The sequence below is a fragment of the Cheilinus undulatus genome, linkage group 3 (genome assembly GCF_018320785.1).
Source record: "Cheilinus undulatus linkage group 3, ASM1832078v1, whole genome shotgun sequence".
In the NCBI taxonomy this organism is placed as follows: domain Eukaryota; kingdom Metazoa; phylum Chordata; class Actinopteri; order Labriformes; family Labridae; genus Cheilinus; species Cheilinus undulatus.
The window spans coordinates 29442570-29462778 of record NC_054867.1 but is presented as its reverse complement, the minus strand read 5'-3'; the positions used below and the strand labels follow the sequence as shown (position 1 = coordinate 29462778).

General features: G+C 37.5%; 2 protein-coding genes across 3 annotated transcripts in view; both read right to left on the bottom strand.

Moving 5' to 3' along the window:
• Positions 1–300: 300 nt before the first annotated feature.
• parp3 (poly (ADP-ribose) polymerase family, member 3) lies at positions 301–9258 on the bottom strand. Of its 2 annotated transcripts, none has more exons than XM_041782888.1 (11): positions 9105–9258; positions 8617–8804; positions 8392–8517; positions 7958–8143; positions 7648–7792; positions 4681–4904; positions 4430–4582; positions 4266–4355; positions 4007–4184; positions 3771–3914; positions 301–1289 (listed from the first exon to the last, which is right to left on the bottom strand). In XM_041782888.1, the coding sequence occupies exons 2-11, from the start codon at positions 8794–8796 to the stop codon at positions 1117–1119; spliced, it is 1599 nt and encodes a 532-aa protein (XP_041638822.1). In that variant the 5' UTR covers positions 8797–8804; positions 9105–9258; the 3' UTR covers positions 301–1116. The 2 variants fall into 2 exon arrangements, with proteins under 2 accessions (XP_041638822.1, XP_041638823.1); XM_041782889.1 differs by having other exon boundaries at positions 7964–8143.
• A 2937-nt stretch (positions 9259–12195) lies between these two features.
• Positions 12196–20209, bottom strand: part of grm2a (glutamate receptor, metabotropic 2a) — a 54494-nt gene continuing 46480 nt past the window's right edge. The window contains exons 5-6 of the mRNA XM_041782887.1: positions 13265–13442; positions 12196–12348 (exon numbers count right to left, since the gene is read on the bottom strand). Of these exons, the coding sequence (XP_041638821.1) occupies positions 12275–12348; positions 13265–13442 (252 nt within the window). The 3' untranslated portion in view covers positions 12196–12274. The remainder of the gene's footprint in view (positions 12349–13264; positions 13443–20209) is intronic.

Below are 20209 nucleotides of genomic sequence, written 5' to 3'. Positions count from 1 at the left end.
AATATGATTATACTAAATAGAAACCATTCCCTTCAATAAGAACAGAGACACATATGACATAAAAGCCTCTCCTTTTTCATAGTCTGTCTGTTTATCTGGTCATATTGGCTTAAAGTCATAGAAAATCTATTGATTTATATTTTAGGCTACATAGCATCTGCATTTATTGCTTCCATACAAAACTGTATTGCCTTAAACAAATGTCATTGATTGTCCATATAACCTGCAATAATGGAAAAAACTCATGCTATAAAGATGTTTGGGACATCAATAATAAAGGGACATGGGAACAACTTGGAGGGGCACTTTAGTTTATTAATTTTGATTGATTCAAGTATAATCTTAGTGCAAATCTGCCAAGGTCATTACATTTCAACAGATATCGCTCATCCCTGACCCCATGTGGTGACATTTGAAAATGCAGCTTGTTGACCTGCTGGGCAAGTCTGTGCACAGCCTCTTCCTGGTGTACATGATACCTTACTTTACACTGCTAATTACAGCTCAACCAAATATCACATTTCTTTTTACCAGTGCTCAAGCATCAAACACAAAATTGCACCTTACTCCCTTTTCTATAAACAAGTCTGTGCATAGAGTATCTGCTTCATATATCCTCCAATACACAGTATTACTGAACAAAGGCGTGCAGGAAATTCTTCCTTTATGGTATTTTCTTCCCAGGGAACATGTTTATATAACAATATTGACTTAGATTAAAAAGGTGCAATATCTAAAAGGCGATCTACTCAAACCAGAACATGGCAGCAAATTAAAACACACAGAGCATAAATCAATGAAGAAAAGGTGCAAACATCTGGAAGCATTTTAGACATTTTAAATGAAGACTGAGTAAGAAATAAAAACTCTTCATTGTGTAGGAAAAGGAATTAGAAGGGTTTAGAGTTTGCCTGTATATCACAACTAAAGTGCAGTCTGTCAGAGGCAGGCCAGTTTACAGTGTTAAAATATAAGGCACAGGGAAGTATGATCTATTTATGCATAATGATAGGAATATGTTATCATGAGAATAGCAAAGCTTTTAAGGAAGCCCATAATGCAGAGTGGGTGGTTAGATTTTTCCTTTAAAGGGTCTGCTTCTTTTCTCAAGGTGAGTTAGTGCATGTTAAGCTCAAGCAGGTAGCGAAGGCGACACTGACTCTCCTTGTAGATAAGATATTCACTGTTGCTGAAGTAGCTGTCTTTGAACTGGGGCTGCTCTATGGGCTTTCCCTGCGGCACAGCAACTTTTTTACCCTCCAGGGTGATGAAGATGTCCTTGGAAGGATCTGAAAAACAGGCATTTACAACTTTGTACTTTGCAGAGAAGGTAAAGACATGACAGGGACCACATACGATCCCTCAGACCATCTTATTGATGGAACAAGCAACACTTAGAAACAACAAAGTATAAATGAAAATATATGGCAAAAGCAGGAAACTTTACAACAACAACCAATGACACAAAATACCAACAGAAAGTACAAACTAGTGTTGTTGCTCTTTTTAAAAACTTGTTCAAATTAATTACAAGGGCATCAATCTACTAACCACGATTAATCACATTTACTAATAATATGAGAGAGATTGCATTACAGGTAGATTTACTGCATTAAAAGGGATTACATAATGGATCAGAATCAAAAGACCATGATATTTTTTGTATGAGCTGCCATTAAGTTTAACAGCTGATGTGGACTGATGTACAAATAATTATGTATGATGTGGAGATGTAATTAATTTGTGTGCAAATTATTCAACACGTTTTTTGTGTGTGTGTGGGTGTGGGTGTGTGTGTGTGTGTAACTACTCAGTTAAAAACAAGCACTATTTTACCAGACCTAATGAAAACACAAAACCATCACACGTAATCTAAAACTGATATTTTGTTTGTTGAGTGTGTGCACGCGTTGATGTGTGTGTATATTTATATAACAGCTTTTTCTAAGAAACAGGTTTAACGTGTAATTAAAAAAAAAAAAAATCTGTACTTTACAGCAGGCAGCTAGATCAATCTTTTAAGAGGAAATTATTATAAAGTGAAATAGACAAAAAATAAATAAATATACAGGATCAACAATGAATTAACCTTAATAGTCTTTGGAAAAAGGGAAGCTACGGTATCTCTAAAAGGACAAGCATACATGTATTTTATTTTAATCTGTTTTCAGAATAATAAGTAACATTTGGTTATTTACTGCTATCTTTAGATAACAGGACCAGTTTCCAATGATTGCATTTATTTCTCAAGACTACTGCTGAAATTGATCAACACCTGCATTGTTATCCCAAGATAATGACATGTGATGTTCTAGAGCAAACAATCAAAATTTACTGATTATTAGCAGAAAACAGAATACAGTGCATTCAGAAACCATCCAGACCTTCGTAACTTTTTTCAGTTTTGTTAGTTGCAGCCCTATGCTACAGTTGTTTGAATTCTTGTGTTTTTCTCACATTAATTTTATCTCAGTACCCCATAATGACAAGGTAAAAATAGAATTTTAAATATGTTTGCAAATATATGAAAAATAAGGAAAAAATGAAGTATCACATGAAAAAGTATTCAAACCATTGCAAAAACACTTAAATTTAGCTCCGGTGCCTCCCATTTCTCTTTACTGTTGCTGAGATGTTTCTCCAGCTTCACTGTGGTCTACCTGTGGTAGACTCTAAACTGAGCAATCATGGGAGAAAGGCCATAGAGAGGTGACCAGGAACCTGATAGTCATCCTGACTGAGATCTAGAGATCCTATGTGGAGATGGGAAAAAGTTTCATGTGAACAGCCATCACTGCAGCCCTCCACTGATCAGACTTTATGGCAGAATGGCTAGATGGAAGGCTCTCAGTGTAAAACATGAACGCCCACTTTGACTTTGCAAAAAAAACTCCATATAAAAGCCAAGTGGACTTTCATGTGCTTTGCACTGAAGAGAGGCTTCTGTCCAGCCACTCTGCTTTAGCCCAGATTAGTGAACTTTGTCCCATCTCCACACAGGATTTTTGGAGCTTAGTCAGAGTGACCATCAGGTTCTTGGTCACCTCTCTTACTAAAGCCCTTCCCCCCCAATGCTCAGTTTGACCAGGCGACCAGCTCTTTAAAGAGTCCTGGTTGTGCCAAACTTCTTCAATTTGAGAATTATGGAGGCCACTCTGCTCTTGGGAGCCTTTGGTGTGGCAGAAATTTTTTGTAGTCTTCCCCAGATCTGTGCCTCACAACAATCCTGTCTCTGAGCTCTGCAGGCAGTTTCTTTGACCTCATGGCATGGTTTTTGATTGATATGCATTGTCAGCTGTGAGGCCTTCTGTGGAGAGTTGTGTCCCTTTCCAAATCATGTCCAATCAATTCAGTTAACCACAGGTGGACTCCAATCAAGGTGTAGAAACATCTCAGCAACAATCAAGAGAATTTGGAGGAACCTGAGCTAAATTTCACATTGTTGCAAAGGGTCTGAATACTAATGTTAATCTGACATTTCAATTTTTTTATATTTAATAAATTTAACATTTCAAACTGAGTGCAGATTTAAAAAAAAAAATGAAACGACTGTATGCATGGATGGATGTCTATTTAGGGTTTACATAGAAAACTAAGACAAGAGAAAAAAATGAAAAAGGAAAGGGATATGATAAAAGATATTTTATTTAGAGCTGAGTTTTATCGTACCATTGACCCATCAGTTACAGTTATGAAATCAAAGGATTGAAACCTTTAATTAAAAAAAAAAGAGCCTACAATAAATGAATAATACTGAGAAAGTACTGTACCTGGTTCTACTGATCCTCGTGCCACCACGCTGTCAAAGCCTGCAGGAGCCTTTTTCAGAGAAGAGTTATCCCTGGTGATGGTCGATTCTTTGCCAAGGGCTACCTCACTCAAAAACATCACCCCAGTGTTCTTAGAGCATCGTACTTAAAAGAGAGAAAAGAATTTACATCATTGTTATGATTAATACCATTGTAAACATAATCAAAATCAATCCTCACCTTTTAAGGTGGCTTACCATAACCTGCTGACTTGCTGTTTTCAGATGCAAAATAGATACCACGCCCAACACGACCTCCTGAGTGGGGCATTATCCTCAGACCGCTCTTCAGGATTGCTGCCACCACTGCTATGTTTGTGCCGTGCCACAGCAGACGGCGGTTCTCTAGATTATCATGTTCATCAAATCGGTCTCCCTACAATATGCAGCGTAAATATTAAGTCACAGGGGTTCTCAGGGAAGTATCATGATTATTAAAAATGACTTTAGGTCCTACCTCTTTCTCTCGATCAATTTCCCAAACATTGAGAATCTTTGGTTTGTAATAGCCATTTTCTGAAGTCGCTTTCAGGTATTTTTCTATAATCTGTGAAAAGCAAATAAAGACTTCTTAGTGGCATTCAAGAGAGCAACATCACAGAAGGCATCCGGCCTCCATACCTTGAAGATATCTGTGTCCTTGTCCATCAACTTGAGCATGCATTTCAGAGAATTGTAGTCCTGGTCCAGAGGGTGAGGAACCGTCTCAACCTCTTCCTGAGCCTTTTCAGTCTCTGACTTCAGAGTCTGTGCTAGCTCGATGTCAGCGAGCACCTTTACAGAAGATATTAAAGTAGTAAGACTTAAGACCAAGTAGAGACCAAATACACTAAGTGGTCATACAACATGTACTTTAAACAAAAAGAATTCACCATAAGCATCTCTTTCTTCTGCTCCACAATCTCTTTGTCATTGATGGTTGGGGGTCTGTTGCGGCCAAAGTTGTGAGGGATTATAGTGAAGAACTTTGAAGAGAGTTCTTCTAAAACTCCACTTTTGCTTTTCCGGTTCATTGCTGCTTCGATCTCCTCCAACACTTCAAAGCCCTTTGCAATCTGCAGCTTACTGAGCTTACCCAAAGGCATTTTCTTTATGTCTGTGTCACATCCACACACACAAAACCACAAATTAAAACCACACACTTTATTCTTTTGTTTGTACCAAGAAAAGGCATGTCCTGTACACTGAATAGTTTGCCTATCTATAGGGTAGATTTTGTATTTTAACTTTTCATAATATCAGAGGTAAATCTGTTGTGTGTTGCTACAGACTTCACCCTTTGTTTAAAGAAGTAGTCAATCATTTACTGCTCACATTCTCTATACTCTGATCTCCACTCTTCCTACATTTCTGAACCAAACTGATCAGGCCAAAACTGTCAAGCCTTATTAGAAAAACCTGAAATTTTTCAAATTGGAAAACAGAACTGAATTTTAAAAATTCTCAATATTGGATCATGATAGAGTTTACATAGAGTAAACTTTGGCCATGCTTTGGTGTTGATTAATCTAACAGCCTATCATACAGAGGTAATAAAAGCATTAACACAAAGTCATTTTGCAGTTTTTAGCTCACACTTCAAACATGCCAAATACAGAACAGGAACTTTGTGGCTACAAAGGAAAGTAAAATAGATAAAAATGATATTTAAAAGGACAAATGAATGACTTCAAAGGGATAAATGTCAACAGTGAAGTACTCTCCAAAGCTGACCCTTGTCATAAAAACACTAGCATAGAAAACATTACACTGAAGTGGTGAGGACATCTGAAAGCGATGAAGCATATAAAGACAGCAGCTGTTAGTGTGAACTGACACAGGACAGGAAAATGAAAAATCTTTAGGGTACATCCCAGCAATTTAAGTTATTCTTCCAGAAATTTTCTTCAGTGCCAACTGGATATTAGAATATTTCCATTTTGCTATTTCAAATCACTTACAGTACCTATAGAAAGGATTCAACCCCTTGGTTTTTTACCGTTTTATTGATTTTATCAATCAGTCATGGTCAATGTAATTAGGCTTTTTTGGCAAAAAAAAAAAACATTAAATGTCAAATTAAAAAAAGATTTCTAAAACCTAATATTAATGAAATAAAAACATGTAATGTAAAATAAGTGACTGCATAAATATTCACCCCTTTCAAGTCAGTATTTAGTAGATTCACCTTTGGCTGCAATCACAGCACTGAGTCTGTGTGCGTAGGTCTCAATCAGGCTTACACATCAACATACTGCAATTTTACTCCATTCTTCTTTGGAAAACTGCACAAGCTCTGTCAGGTTGCAAGAGGATCAGACATGAACAGCCCTTTTCAAGTCCAGCTTCAAATTCTCTATTGGATTGAATTCTGGACTTTGACTTGGCCACTCCAGAACATTCGCCTTGTTGTCTTTAAACCATTTCTGTGTAGCTTTCACTTTATGCTTCAGGTCACTGTCTTACTGGAAAACAAATCTTCTCTCAGGCCACAGTTCTCTGGGAGACTGAATAGGATTGTCATCAGGGATTTTCCTATAATTTGCCACATTCATTTTACCCTATATTTTCTTCTGCTTCTCAGCAGCCTTCCAGGGCTGGCTGCTGAGAAGCATCCCCACAGTGTGATGCTGCCACCACTGTGCTCACAGTGGGGATGGTGTGTTTGGGGTGCTGTGGAGTGTTTGGTGTTCACTAAACATAGCATCTTGGCTGATGGCCAAAAAGTACCATTTTGCTAGTTTCCCATATGCCTTTTGGTGAACTCTAGTTGAGATTCGATGTGAGTTTTCTTCAACAGTGGCTGCCTCATATTGCTTCTATTTCTTGATTATGGATTTAGCTGAGCTACAGGGGATGTTCACTGCCTTGAAATGTTTATTTTGTATCCATCCTCTAACTTATATTTTTTTAATAACCTTTTCTCTGAGTTGCTTTGAGTGTTCTTTTGTCTTCATGGTGTAATGGTCGCCAGGAATACTGATAACCAGTGGCTGGACCTTCAAGACACAGGTGTCTCTAAACTACAATCACTTGAGACACACTCACTGCACTCAGGTGATCCCGTTTTCATTAATTGTGAGACTACTAGCACCAATTGGCAGGACTGCAGGACTGGCATTGTCAGTCACTTTAACCAGGGTGAATATTTATGCAGTCACTTATTTCACCTATTTTTATTTCAATGATATTACTTTAGAGAAATATGTTTTCCCTTTGACACTGAAGAGGTTTTTTTGTAAAAAGTGCCACATTATATTGACCATGATTGGTTTATATAATCAACAAAAGGGTAAAACATCCAAGTGGGTAAATAGTCAATGACACGTAAAGATTTAGCATAATCTTTTTACAAGCCTCAACATGTTAATCTCAGATATCTGGATTTTCAGTTTTCAGAGTAAGAAAGCTAGGCTAATGTCAGCTGCAACCATACTGAAGTCTTATTAACATTTTTAAATACCTGTTTTAACCATTAATTTATCACAGCAACTGTCTATTAGTTTGTCAGCTCATCTGTTTTAACCATTGGTTCTTCTCTAAAAACATGCAGTCGTCAAAGGCTATGACAAGAAATCCTCAGTAAATGTTAACTAATCATCTAAGTTTTGCTAGGTCTTCCTTCTTCTGTCTCCTGTTAGTATCGGGATTTTCTTCAAACTCAGCAGTTTTTTAATTTAAAGAAAATATAGCTATCAACAGATATGAGAATTAAAAGAATAAAAATGTTGTCCCTGTTTGCATCCCATTTACAACAACAGCCTTGATAATAATGTGGGACATATTTAAAGACACTGAGCTCTATGCAAACTGCATGAACCAGTTTGCATTGAAGGCTTGGCAAAACGAGGCACACCTACCTAGGTTCATACATTCCATTGCTTCCTTGAACATGTCATTGCTGAAAATGAGCTCAACAAGGCCCTTTGTGGCATTATCAAGGGTGCAGGGCAGGATATTTTTGCTGCCTTTCACAGTCAGAGTCTTTCCATCCACACTGTCGACCTGCAACACCAAAAAAAAAGATAGCAGGTGTGATTCTGATACAGCTATTATGAATTTAGAAAGCATATTAGAAAGTATTCCAGCGACATCCCTGCTGAAGTGTGTAATGGCTAGTGCTAGCAGATGTGAATAGTGTGTCAAGATTTCTTATTTAATGCTCCTTACATTTACCTTGACCTCAGCATCCTCCTCTCCGTCCACCTCTATCAGGGTGTACTTCCCAGCATGTGTCACAAAATTAGAGCGATCACTCCAGTTGTTCTTTGTCTTATCCTTGAACTTTTTCTCAAAGTCCTTCACAGCATCCTCAGGTTTACTAAAGTTTTTAAGGGCACTTTGTCCAACTTCCCCCTGAATTTAGATAATAGCTTGGAAAATCAAAGGTCCTTTACATACATAGCACAGTAAAACACATGAACTATTAAAAACATTACAAGTTATGCTCAGATACCAAGTGGTAGGCAAATTTATCTGTTCATTAGCAATTATCACTAACAGTATCATATTTCCACAAACTACATATACAATTAAATACTACTAGGAATTTAAAAGTGTAAAGAGGTAAATGATATAAATAGTTACCAGAATGAGATACTTACCACTCTACCCCACCTGTTCCAGGAATAGTATGTTTTGCCAGATTTAATAACCTGAATGACATAAAACTTATTGTTGTTGTGTCCAATGTTTGTCTGATTGAGCATGCAGTCATAGTCCTCATGCACCTATAGTGGACAACAAAGAGGAGAAAACCCAAAGTTATAATATGATAATTCAGTAATTTGTACTTTAATGTGAAGGACAGCATGTAGTATCATTCTCACCTCTCCAGATCCTGACAGGTGACAATGCTCATCCACCTTCTTTTTGCCTTTGACCTGGGGTCCAGCAGCTAGAAGAGCCTCTTTTGCTGTAGTAAAGGCATCCTTAGGCTTTGGTGTTTCCTCTTTAGCCTTCTTGCCACTTGCCTTGGCAGTAGTAGCTGCTTTTCTCTTTGGTGCCATGGTCCTGACTGAAAACCGTGCACAAAAGACTTGCCATGCTGTGATCTGGGCATGATGCCTGGACAAGCTCAGACATGCCTGCTGCACACAGGCCAGGGTACCCTATCAGGCTGTTTATCAACACGAGTGAATAACTCCCATGAGCGATGATTATTTACAGAGTAATAACCATGTAGTAGAAGTAATAACTAGAGCAGTTCATCATTATGTAACAATAGCTTTATTAGTTTTGGAACAGGTCTGAAGAGCCTCCACCCTCCTGCCTTTATTCGATAAAATAACCACAATCCTCCTTGCTAAGTACTTACCTTTCTACTTTCAGTAATGTGGGCGAAGGAGAGAGGCAGGCAGACGGACACACCGACGGTAACTCAAGCAGTCTTCTCGTTGCTGAAGAGGCTGTCGCCAGGCTGAGTTAATTCAGCTGATTTCGGGAAGTTTACGTTCACTCTACAGTCAGGAAGGGGCGGAGCTCGACTGTATCATCTGTTTTTCCTTCTTGCAGCTGCTGGGAGGAGTAAATGGATCTGCAGAGCGAGCTGTGGCTACACTGCCATCTAGCTTAGCAAGGACAGAAACGTTAATGTGCCCTCACCTCTCTAATATGCTCTACAAATAACAGGCTGCATAACAGACGGAAAGTTTAACTTTTTCAGGTTAAACTTCATAATAAGTTAACCAAACAGACAGTGATGCACATTTGATAACTTTAACTTTAAACTTTCAGCCTAGCTTATTGAGCAAATGGGAACCAACGGTTAAATGTCCATGTAACCCTATTATGACGCTAGATAAAGAGTTTTAATCAATCTCATTCTTTGATAGTAAAAAAGGACAATAACATAACTTGTTAGCTTTAGGAAATATTAACCAGCAATTAATTTAGCAATGTATATTGATTAAAAATACCTGTCTTTAGCTTAGTCGCTCTTAAGCTACTTTAAAGTGTCTTGTTAAGCCCCAAAGCCCCTCAAATTTCCCACGTTTTACCTATTAGTGAAGAGTTTCTTGGTCATAATCAATGTAATATAAATATAGGCAGAGCAAAGGGGTGGCTTACAGAGCCCCCACTGTTTCTCAGAAGCCCCAGATCTTTCAGGTTGGTAAAAATTAGTTTGCAAAGATAAATATATAATAAAACAGAGCCTTACTGGTCAAAACATGAAATTTCGTTCTTGTTTCTGAATTAACCTTGTTTTTTATAGCTCATAAAGCCTTTTACACATACTGTAGAGTCAAGAGTACTTCTTTACATCGTACTAAATTGGAAGGTTTTCTGCATTTTCATAAATAAATATATCTATTTCTAGAACAAGACAACTAGATTTGTATGTTCTTCATGCACCAGTTTCAACTTTTTATACTTCATTCCTCTACCTTTGTTATATAATTTTAGAAACAAACAGTCTCTAGTGGAAGTGAAAATCATTGATAATCAGTGTGTTTGTTTCAAAAGGATCAGGACACTTTGAGAACATCTGCATATTAAAAGTTATGTTGGTTCCAAAAGAGGCCTTTTAAGGGGTTATTTTTGTCCAAATAAATTTTTTTCCCTGTGAAATTCACAAAAAAAGATGCAACAACAGAGAAATATAACAGAGATGTTACAGTTTATGAAGAAATAAGATCAGTTTATGACTAATTGATCTACATAGTGATGATCATTTTATCATGTTTAGATAAACCAGATCCCGCACTGAACAGCCACATCTCCCTGTGAGAGCTAAAATGTCAAATTGTGGGAAAAAGTAAAAAAAAAAAAACACTTTAAATCTAATTTTTAGAAGATATTTCTTTCAAGGTGTGTTTCTCAGCGATCTGCAAGATTGTGTAGTCTTTGTCTTGTTGCTGTCCAGCTAAATTGGTTATTTGGTAGGGAATCAACACCATCTAACAATGTTTACACAGATGTTTCATTGGCTGGTGTTGTTCAGAATAATGCTGTTTTCAGTGTTTGTTGGCTTCCTAGGACTGCTGATACAACTGTGCCAGGTAATCCTATTTTTCCCCTATAATTTATTAATTTATTTTTACTTTTTAAAATGTATTATATTCCATTTTCTCTTTCTTTTGGGCCTTTTATAGTTCAACCTGTCACCATCAACGTCTAATTCAATCTTCTATGTTATCCCTCTCTGAAGCACATTGGTTTACAGGTTTTATGAAGGAAATGTGCAATATAAAAACAGTTGTCTAGATATGTGAAATAAAGCTTTTTGCTGAGAAACAAACCCTGAAAGAAATATCTAATAAAAAATATCCTTAACTAGTTTTTGGCTTCTTCCTACAATTTGGCATTGTAGCTCCTAAACAGCAAAGAGATGTGGCTGTCTAGTGCTGGATCTGGATCATATAAACATTATATTTTTGTGATGGTCATTTTGCAGATCAGTTAAAGTGATAAAGTGCTCTAATTTCTTAATGAACTGTAAAATTCTGTCCTTTGCAAGTCTCAAGCTGTGTGTAAAACTATTTGGACACAAGATGGCAGTGTTAAATCACACATACTGTACTGCTTATTTCTCATATTAACATGGGTACTGACTGCTGTGTGTATTTAGGGGACAGCTTTAGTGGATTTTTCCCCCTATCAGCAGATGATGATATTTGATCTGGTAATATCTATGTGGAGACTGTTTGGTCTTGGTAGATGGTGTAGATTGAGGCTGATAAATATTAGACAGCTGAAATTTCCAACCAAGTCCAGATCCAATTTGCTTTAACATCGCTGCATATCTTAGGTGGTCAAGGAACCCAGCTGAACTTATTCCTCAGAAATCAGAAGTTTAAAGTTCAAATGGTGGTGCTCGAGATTGATTTTATCTCAGGATTGGTGGTGAAATCCCTGGCTCATCATTCGGTGTCCTTTCGCAAGAAGTTGCTTTCTCCTATAGCATGAAGTGCATTACTGTCTGCAGTATATTTAGTGTATTATAGACATTTTGTCTAAGGCAGGAGAGAACACTGCAAACATTGTAGGCTGACAGCATGTTGACAGTTTTGGGTAGGCTTTTTTAGGCTACAGTGACTTTGTGTTTACATTGTCAAGCTCAGATAATAACAGTCTCATAATGCACATGCAAAGAAACTATCAGACTTTGAGTCATCTTAATATTAATAAAAAACACATTTTATTTACATAAATTACAAGAGAGCACAAACTGGTTCACCAAAATCTACATTAGAAACGTCTTGTATATATTACATTTAACAGATTTACTATAATTTACTCCATTGTTGCAAGTAGAATCTTCAATAAAAACAAGGGATATATAAGAATTGATCGGCATCTCATTTTAAAATCGCTACGAGCCAAAGAACAAAATAAAATAATTGGGACATTGTAATCACAGCACTTTGAGGACAACAAAGTCAGGACAATCGTCTGTGTGACCTCTGTATATCTGAGACACCTGATTCATGACTAGTGGTTATATAACTCTGTTTACAATGCTTGGCAAAGGAACTCAGCTAATCTTCACAAGGAGGATGTTGTGGAGTCCACAACCTCTCGTCCGTTACACACTGTTGGAACAACATTGGAGGCTGATGCTGCAAAACATACAAAAAAAGTTATTTTGGCTTGGAAACAGAAATAAAGTGCTACATAGGGCAACCTGTTGTGTTTTTTTCAATAAACCAATAAACCAATGACAGCTAAGAGAATTCATAGGTGAGTTAGCAGTATGGAAATGTACTGCATGTGTGTGTTTACATCACAAGTAATTACCTTCTTTCTCAAAAAATGTGTGCAGATTTAAACAGTTCAAATGCTGTTTATTTTAACTGATGGAAATAGGTGTACAGTTAATTTATAGAAGAGAGGAACACAAGACAAAAAGTCAAATATTGGTGGTTTGCCTTGTCAAAACCGTGCATTATGATTAAAAGTATAAGAGCCAGAAACTGACCTCATACAGTGATAGAGCAGTTATTTTGGGGTGTATTAGGTACCTTCTCTCCCAATTAGAGATGTATCATCCCAGTATCACATATGGCTATGATACCAAGTCTAAGTACACAAGCTCGTAAAAAATTGCAGATTCTGTACTCTGTATAATTTTCCACAATCATGTTGGCCTCTTATCATGTGATTATAGGAATTATTGGTGCACTGACTGTTGTTTGATGATATTTTAACATGAAAGGGGATAACAAAGTAGAGTACACTGAAAATTATGCACTGCCAAAGTGTCAAGAGGATGAGTGAGAAATATCTGATAAGAATAAAACAAACTTACAGGACTGTAATAGTTGTCATTTTTATTTGGTACTGATGAGCAAAGTAAGAAACTTGTTTTTGATTGGGAAAACAGAAGTACTGGTGCATCCCTACTTCCAATTTGGCAGAACCAGTTCTCCAATAGAGTATTTTTTTTTTCTAATAACATAACATCACCTCAGCTGAGCAGTATTTTTACTTTTTTAAAGAGCTCATCCTAAAATCATTTTGTTTTTTAAGTGGTACCTTGAGAGAAACTGGAGCCTGGACCAGTGGTGACACTGAAGCGGGTGGTGTTCACTCTGAGAGTGCAGACGTTCTTCTGCGGCTGGAACAGGATGATGTGGACTTTTGGAGCAAAGAGGCAGCCCAACACCACCGACCCACTCAGACTAACAGAGATACACATGGTGGTGGTTTGCACCTGGAGAACGAGTAGGAGGTAAGACAATTACAAAAAAAATGTAACTATTGGATAATCAAACTGTAGTCTGGCTGTAAACTCCTAGTCCTGTGTCTGCTCTAATACTCTATAACAGAGGTGTCCAAACTTTTTCCATTGAGGGCCACATACAGATATATAAGAAGGGTGGGGCCACTTTCATGTATCTCACTTTGATGTTAAAGTTAGTAAAACCAGTCTAATGTTGGTCAAGATATGGTTGACAAGGCACATAGGCAATCATTTTAAGGATTTTGGGGAGGCCAATCAGATTTCAGGGGGCCCTAGTCAGCTCTGGCTACCCCTGGCCCCGCCCCTGGAACATCACTGGCGCAGCTATTTACTGCTGTAATCTATTATCGCGTTATAAATCAAGATATCTTTATTATGTTTGTTGCCAATGTTTTTACTATTTATACTGTCGTCTTAATTTAGTCCTGAAAAAACAGCTATAAATCCTTGCCAAAATGTTTGTTTACAGTAGAAGCATGGTAGCACTGCCTTGTGCTGAAACTAAGAAGAATAAAACAGTGTAGCACATGCTTCATGCTCTATTAAGGGCCATATTTAATGCAATTTAGAGAATTTTGGGGGAGGCAATCAAAAAAGGGCCACATTTGGCCCCCGGGCCATAGTTTGGACACCCCTTCTCTATACTATATCAAAATGTAACAGAAACTGTTAACTTGCAGTATAAGGACCATTTGAATTTCACAAGAGTGCAGTTTGTAATGTTTTGAAAATGTTTATAATTTTGTTCATCTGTAGAGCTGTTGTGATTGTTTAGGGAGGTTTAATACAACAAAGTGGGGCACAGATGGCCTAGGCCCTAGTGGTTAGGTCGTGCCTCGTGTCTCTGGCCTATCTCTCTAAACTTAAGTGTGGAATCATACACGCATGTTAGGGATTAGTTAAGTACATTTTTATGTCAGAAAAATAAATCAAAAGGACATACTTCATGAATCACCATTAAAGCAGGCGCAAAAGGATGAAGGGTGAAGCTATCAGCTGGGTCTGCTAAAGAGAGGTGTTAAGTGATGTGTTTATTTGCTTGTCAATCAATTTCTTAACCCTCACACCTTTTTTCCCTCACACTGCCCACATTTGTTATGTGTCATCCACCTGCTCTTTTATTTCCAATTTCCTCCTCTCTGATTTCTTTTTTATTTTCCTGGATAACAGGATACAGCCCTGCACCATGTGGTGTGTGGCAGGTGCATCCCATTTTCACAAGGCACAGTAGGTGTCTTTCATCACTCTGAATGCTAATGTTGACATTAAAGTAATGTGGGCGCAAAGTATTGGGCTGTGCACACACTGTTCTGCTACAACGATACAAACAGACAAGATGACATAACTATAGCAAATATACAGTATCAATTACCTTATAAGGAGAAGTGTAACTTGAATAATAATAAACTTTGCTAATTACTGAGCAGTAAATCAACAAACGTCTAACAAATATAAAGATTTCAAAAGTGATTTAATAAGTGGGTCTGTTGCAACCTTTCTTCTATATCAAAGTTTAGGCATTTATCATCCACATAAACAACAGAGAAAGACTTGCTATCACATGACAAGGAACGATATTGTCCTGAATATCAGCACAGCTGTTAATCTGACATTAACAGACGATTGTTACCACGATGTCCAGTACAACAGCACAACCTCAAGGTTAACCAATTTGCCTGCCTTGAAGACTAGAGTTTTGAGGACTCTTGTACAGAGCTAAAGGGCTAGCTGTGCCCCTTTAACAGCTTTTCTCCCTTGTTTTGTTATAAACATACTTTTAATGGAAACAGTGGTACATTATTAAGCAAATAAATCTTGTGGTGTAAGCAACCAAGTTATGATGTGCTATTCAGGAATGAGCCAGTTCTACAAGATGGCTCCTCAATGAGAACAATAAGAGCTAGCTCTTCTTTTTAGAGCCAGTTTTCTTTCTTCTATTTATTGCGTGTAAGTCACTTCCTTCTCCTGTGACATAAACTATTGTCATCAACTGCTGTCAGTCATTGTTCGCAGATTCAGTTGTCATTTCCATGATTACAGCAGATCCACCAATCAGAGACGTTGTTGTCACACTCTGGTGCTCTTTCTCAAAGCCCAGGAAGGATCCTTGAACGGCTGTTTTTAAAGAATACAACATCATCCACTGCGGTCAGAGGACTGTTCCTATGGAAGATCAAGGATCCTCGAAAACTTTTTAAGGACTGAGTCTTTCAAACAGAGAATTCCAAGGATGCACATATGTTTCCTCTCCTTGCAGGAATTATCCACAATCCAATGAGCACTGCTTTCCTTCTCTTAAACAAAAAATAAATAGCGCAGCATCAGGAGAAAAGCCAGGTCCTTGTGCGCTTGATAAATGTCCAGCTACCCCCTTAAATATGTTATCATCGATATTTTATGGCATCAAAGTAAAGCTGGGCAGGTAAAAGTAGTGCCATATGATATGATTATATTATAGAATTACATTATATGATTATATATGATGATATGATTGCATATTAGCTGCACGGGGTAAAAGTTGTACAGGTTGTTGTTAGTACCCCTCCCATTTTGATTTCTGCTGCCGCTGGGTATTTGAGCGGGACCGATCCTATGATATGATCACACACACTCACTAGCCTGTTTCAAATGTGTGTTCAACAGTTGCCAGGAAGGACTCTGGCCTCACCTCCTAGGGCCCTGACTCGGGAGGTCTTTGAGAAATAGCTTAGGACTGTGGTAGTGATAGGAATTCCAGCTCTTTTTTTGTGATCCAGGTCATTAGGTTCAGTTCTGCAGGAGCTCTTTGGCTCCCAAACCGCTCTTCACTTGGGTACAAGTTCAGCTTCTTTTGACCTGCCATATAACAATGTCATGACATATGATTGATATATGTGCTATTATTTTACTCCAACTGTGCTTATTTTTTCTTTAATTAATGCAAATATGATATAATTATTTATCAAAATATACTGTCTCCACAAAACATCTTGCTGGTCAGATGAAATCTCCAACCTATATGACACACTTGATATTAAACATTATTGTTACACCATGCCTTCGCCTGTGGTAGTGTGGAGCAAAGATCATCTTTACTAATTAATGACATAACACACAAAATAGATAAAAATGCTAAAAATTATCATAATAACAATGATATGAAACGACTCTCAAACAGAATCCAGATCTTATTAGTCACCTAAAAAGACTGGCTTCCTGAACGGACTCATTTATGAACGGCACATCACTAGATTGTGAGTACTGAAGTATTTTTTACTTCTGACAAAATGTCTTATAACCAGCTCCACTATGGAACTTAACTTCGGGGACCACACTCTTAAGCTCTTTGTAAAAAAACATGTCACTCGGTCAGTATGACTCTCTATTTGGCTGTACAGAAAACTTCATTACTATTCGCCCTCATGCTACCTCTGAAATACAAAACAAACACTGCCAGGCTTTGGTCCTGGGTTGAAATGTAAATAAGCAAAAATTGATCAGTGTTCACCTTACTTGTATACTGAACACACATATGCAAAGTGACAGTTTATTTGCGATAACCTCTGCAGTACAGAGCGCATAGAGGCTAAATGTCCTCTACTTACTGCAGAAATTGTTTTGAATAAAACTGGGGACAGTAATGCATAGAAATTACCTGTTAAGTGGCTTTATTAATTCAAAAGATATTGCTTCAGTGGAGGAGAGGACAAGGAGTCTGCCTTTGCACTAATATATAATCTCCAGATGTTTTCTGCTATAGTGCGGAGGACAGGGTGTAGAGCAGGCTTTTTCCTTTTTTATTTTACTGTTGTGTCACTGTGTTTGGATTTGAATGTATTATTTGGTTTCAGGAATACAGCACAGTTGATTCAGATATAAACAATGTCTGCCATGTTCAGATAGCTTTATTTCTCGAGAGAATCTTGCAATAAAGAGATGAGATTCCTCATTTTATTGGGCTTTGTGCTGTATATTTATTGAAAAACTTTATTGGAACCAGTCACAGCAGACTTTTGGTAGGATGGCTGCAACATTCAACTGACAAAACACACAAGTTAACCCATTGCATTTTAACACAGCACAAATATTAGGTACTGTACTGTATAAAAAACTAGAAATTAATGGAGCAGTGTAACATTTGATCTCGCCACTCTGAGTGTGATGTAAGAGGAAAATGGTGGCTAATTGCTGTAAACTGTAGCAGTCTAAAGCCAACAAACACAATGATGTTAAATTTTATAAACGGGGCTGGATGATATAGAGAAAAATAAATGTTGAAAAAAGGATTTGTCAAGGTAATGTGATATGGAGTTGCTGTAAGAGTACTGCCTGCTGCTGTTAGTATTTTCACAGAACTGCCGTGTCTTTGGCGTAGAGTGGCTGTTTAATCCGTTGTGTTTGCTGCTGAGAGGAGATGACCAGCACTGGCATGTTAGGAGAGCCCACTCCCTCAGGGAGCAGAGAACATCTTTAATATTTCAGATGATAATCAAATGTGTTATTCATGGCTCACTAGACTGTATTTAGTTTAATTTAACATTTTATGGTGTACCACCATCAAATCTGTATTTGTTATTCAGTTGGAGGTTTGCATCAGACTGTGACAACATTTTGAAAAGTGGTGTAAAACTAGGAGAACACTGGTAATATGTCCCTGCCTGTGAAGAACTAGAGACAACATGCCAACATTGCTTTAGTAATTATTCATCGGTCAAATGGGAGTTTTGTGCCTATCTGATGAGCCTGCTCTGGCTGTGAATTACTCATGTTGCCTCAGGGGCCTAGAGGGAGAGTTCCTTTGGGCCTGACTGGATTCCCAGGACAGAGGGCACATCTGGGACTCAGCATCCCAGTGAATCACGCTCCATTCAACATAGGGACGCACTGGGATGTTCAGTTCCCTTTAAGCCCTCGTGGTCCTGCCAGCCTGCTCCATGTTTCTACACATGCAGCTGATACCTATGTCAATTTTTCTGTGCTGCCTTTCTCTCAATGCTCATTGTTCAAATCACATAGGATTAGAATCCACTTTGGCCAAGATTTGCAAAGAAGTGTTTTCCATTCAGTGCAATGTTCTACAGATGACCACCAGCATTCATTCAGCTTCATTCAGCTTGGAGTTTGAACTTTCACATGATTTATCTTCTCTGTGCTTTGATCCATATATAGCACACATTGCAGACAAGCATGTGTACCTGTCTATTCATTTGTCTAAATATCTCATTTTTATTTCTCTAAAATACTTTATGGAAGGAAGGAGCAAGTATCAAGCTGATTTTTAGTGTGTTTTTGCACTGTTGGGATTAATTTATAAAGGAAGATTTTGCAACTTAAAAGCAGATTTTCAGGCGAAAACAAGTATATTTTTTGGGACACACACTATACATGTAATGTTTAGGTAATCTTTTGTTGAACTGAGAAGTTTGTTGGTTCACCTTCAGTTTTACTCTCTGTCATTATGACCCTAGATAGTTTTTCAGTGTGGGTGTGACCATCTCTAACTGCTAACAGTTAGAAAGACATGTATTGAACATACTTTAGTGGAACTACATTGTTTAATTTTAATTTGATCACAACTTTGGCCTTCTTATATTTAAAAACATTGATTGATACTGATATCATATGTGCTCTATCCATAGAAAAATCTTTGGGTTTGTCTATTTAAAATATCTTAAGAATTACATTACCTTATATTTAAGTTACATTGGATTATATATTGTGTTTTAAATGAATATTCTTTTACCTATATTAATGTTAATTTTCTCAAACAGCTTTTATCTGCTCAGCCTTCTTCTCCTCCGTTCTCTTCTCCACACATACTCAAATGTAAATTATGAGACCGGGCAATCCAGTTGTTGACCAGGTGTGTTTGTAAGCAGAGGGATAAAGTCAGCAGGGAAAATAGAGCTGCAACATTAACAAGCATTAACAAATTCATGTCTGCATGACTATGAACAGTGAGTGACCTGATATTATGTAACTGATATAAAGTCTAAAAACAGAACTGTAAGCTAAGTCTTCCTATTTCAAAGATGAATTTGCATAATATGTTGCATCTGTAAGTGTGCTGTAATCAAATGTATGCAAGTTCAGATAATTTACCAAAAAATGCTTAGGTTTAAAATGCCAAAAATAAAGTTCTGCATTCAACGGTTTAATCATCCAAATTTAGTCAGTTATTGTAAAAGCAATAACAGTGAATGGTCCCTGTCAGTGTTCAATATTATTATATGAAATGCATATCTATAACTAGAATGGCCATCTGAGGCGGCAGACCCACGCCTGAGCAGTGCCAACGAGGAACTCACACTCCCATTGATTACTATGGTGTTCAAAATTCAAAGTGCGAGAAAAACCAAACGGATGCACGGGTCATCACCAACATCTAATCAATCCTTCCCTGTCACTATCCCAATATTCCCTGAAAGTTTGGTGAAGATCCGACTTTCTGTTCTCGAGTTATCTTGTACACATACAAACAAACAAAGAAATGAACAAAGATACGGAACCCTTTACATAACCCCCTGCCAATTTCATCGGCATGGGTAATAAACAGTATTACATACTATAATACAGCTAATTTAATGTGCGTGATGCATTTCATTGCTTTAGATCAGGGATGTCCAAACTACGGCTGATGGCTCGAATTAGAACATAAATCTTGTGCTTGTCTGTACTGTACCTCTCAGTTTTGATGAGGGCTTTTAGGATAGTTTACAAAATCCCTACTTTTCTTGTATTTATATGTTTTCCTTATC

Coding starts and splice junctions, on each gene's coding strand:
- parp3 (XM_041782888.1), bottom strand. CDS start 8,796: ATGGCACCAAAGAGAAAAGCAGCTACTACTGCCAAGGCAAGTGGCAAG. Junction 8,144..8,391: donor GGAACAGGTGGGGTAGAGTG/GTAAGTATCTCA, acceptor ATCTAAATTCAG/GGGGAAGTTGGACAAAGTGC. Junction 4,356..4,429: donor AGGACACAGATATCTTCAAG/GTATGGAGGCCG, acceptor TGCTTTTCACAG/ATTATAGAAAAATACCTGAA.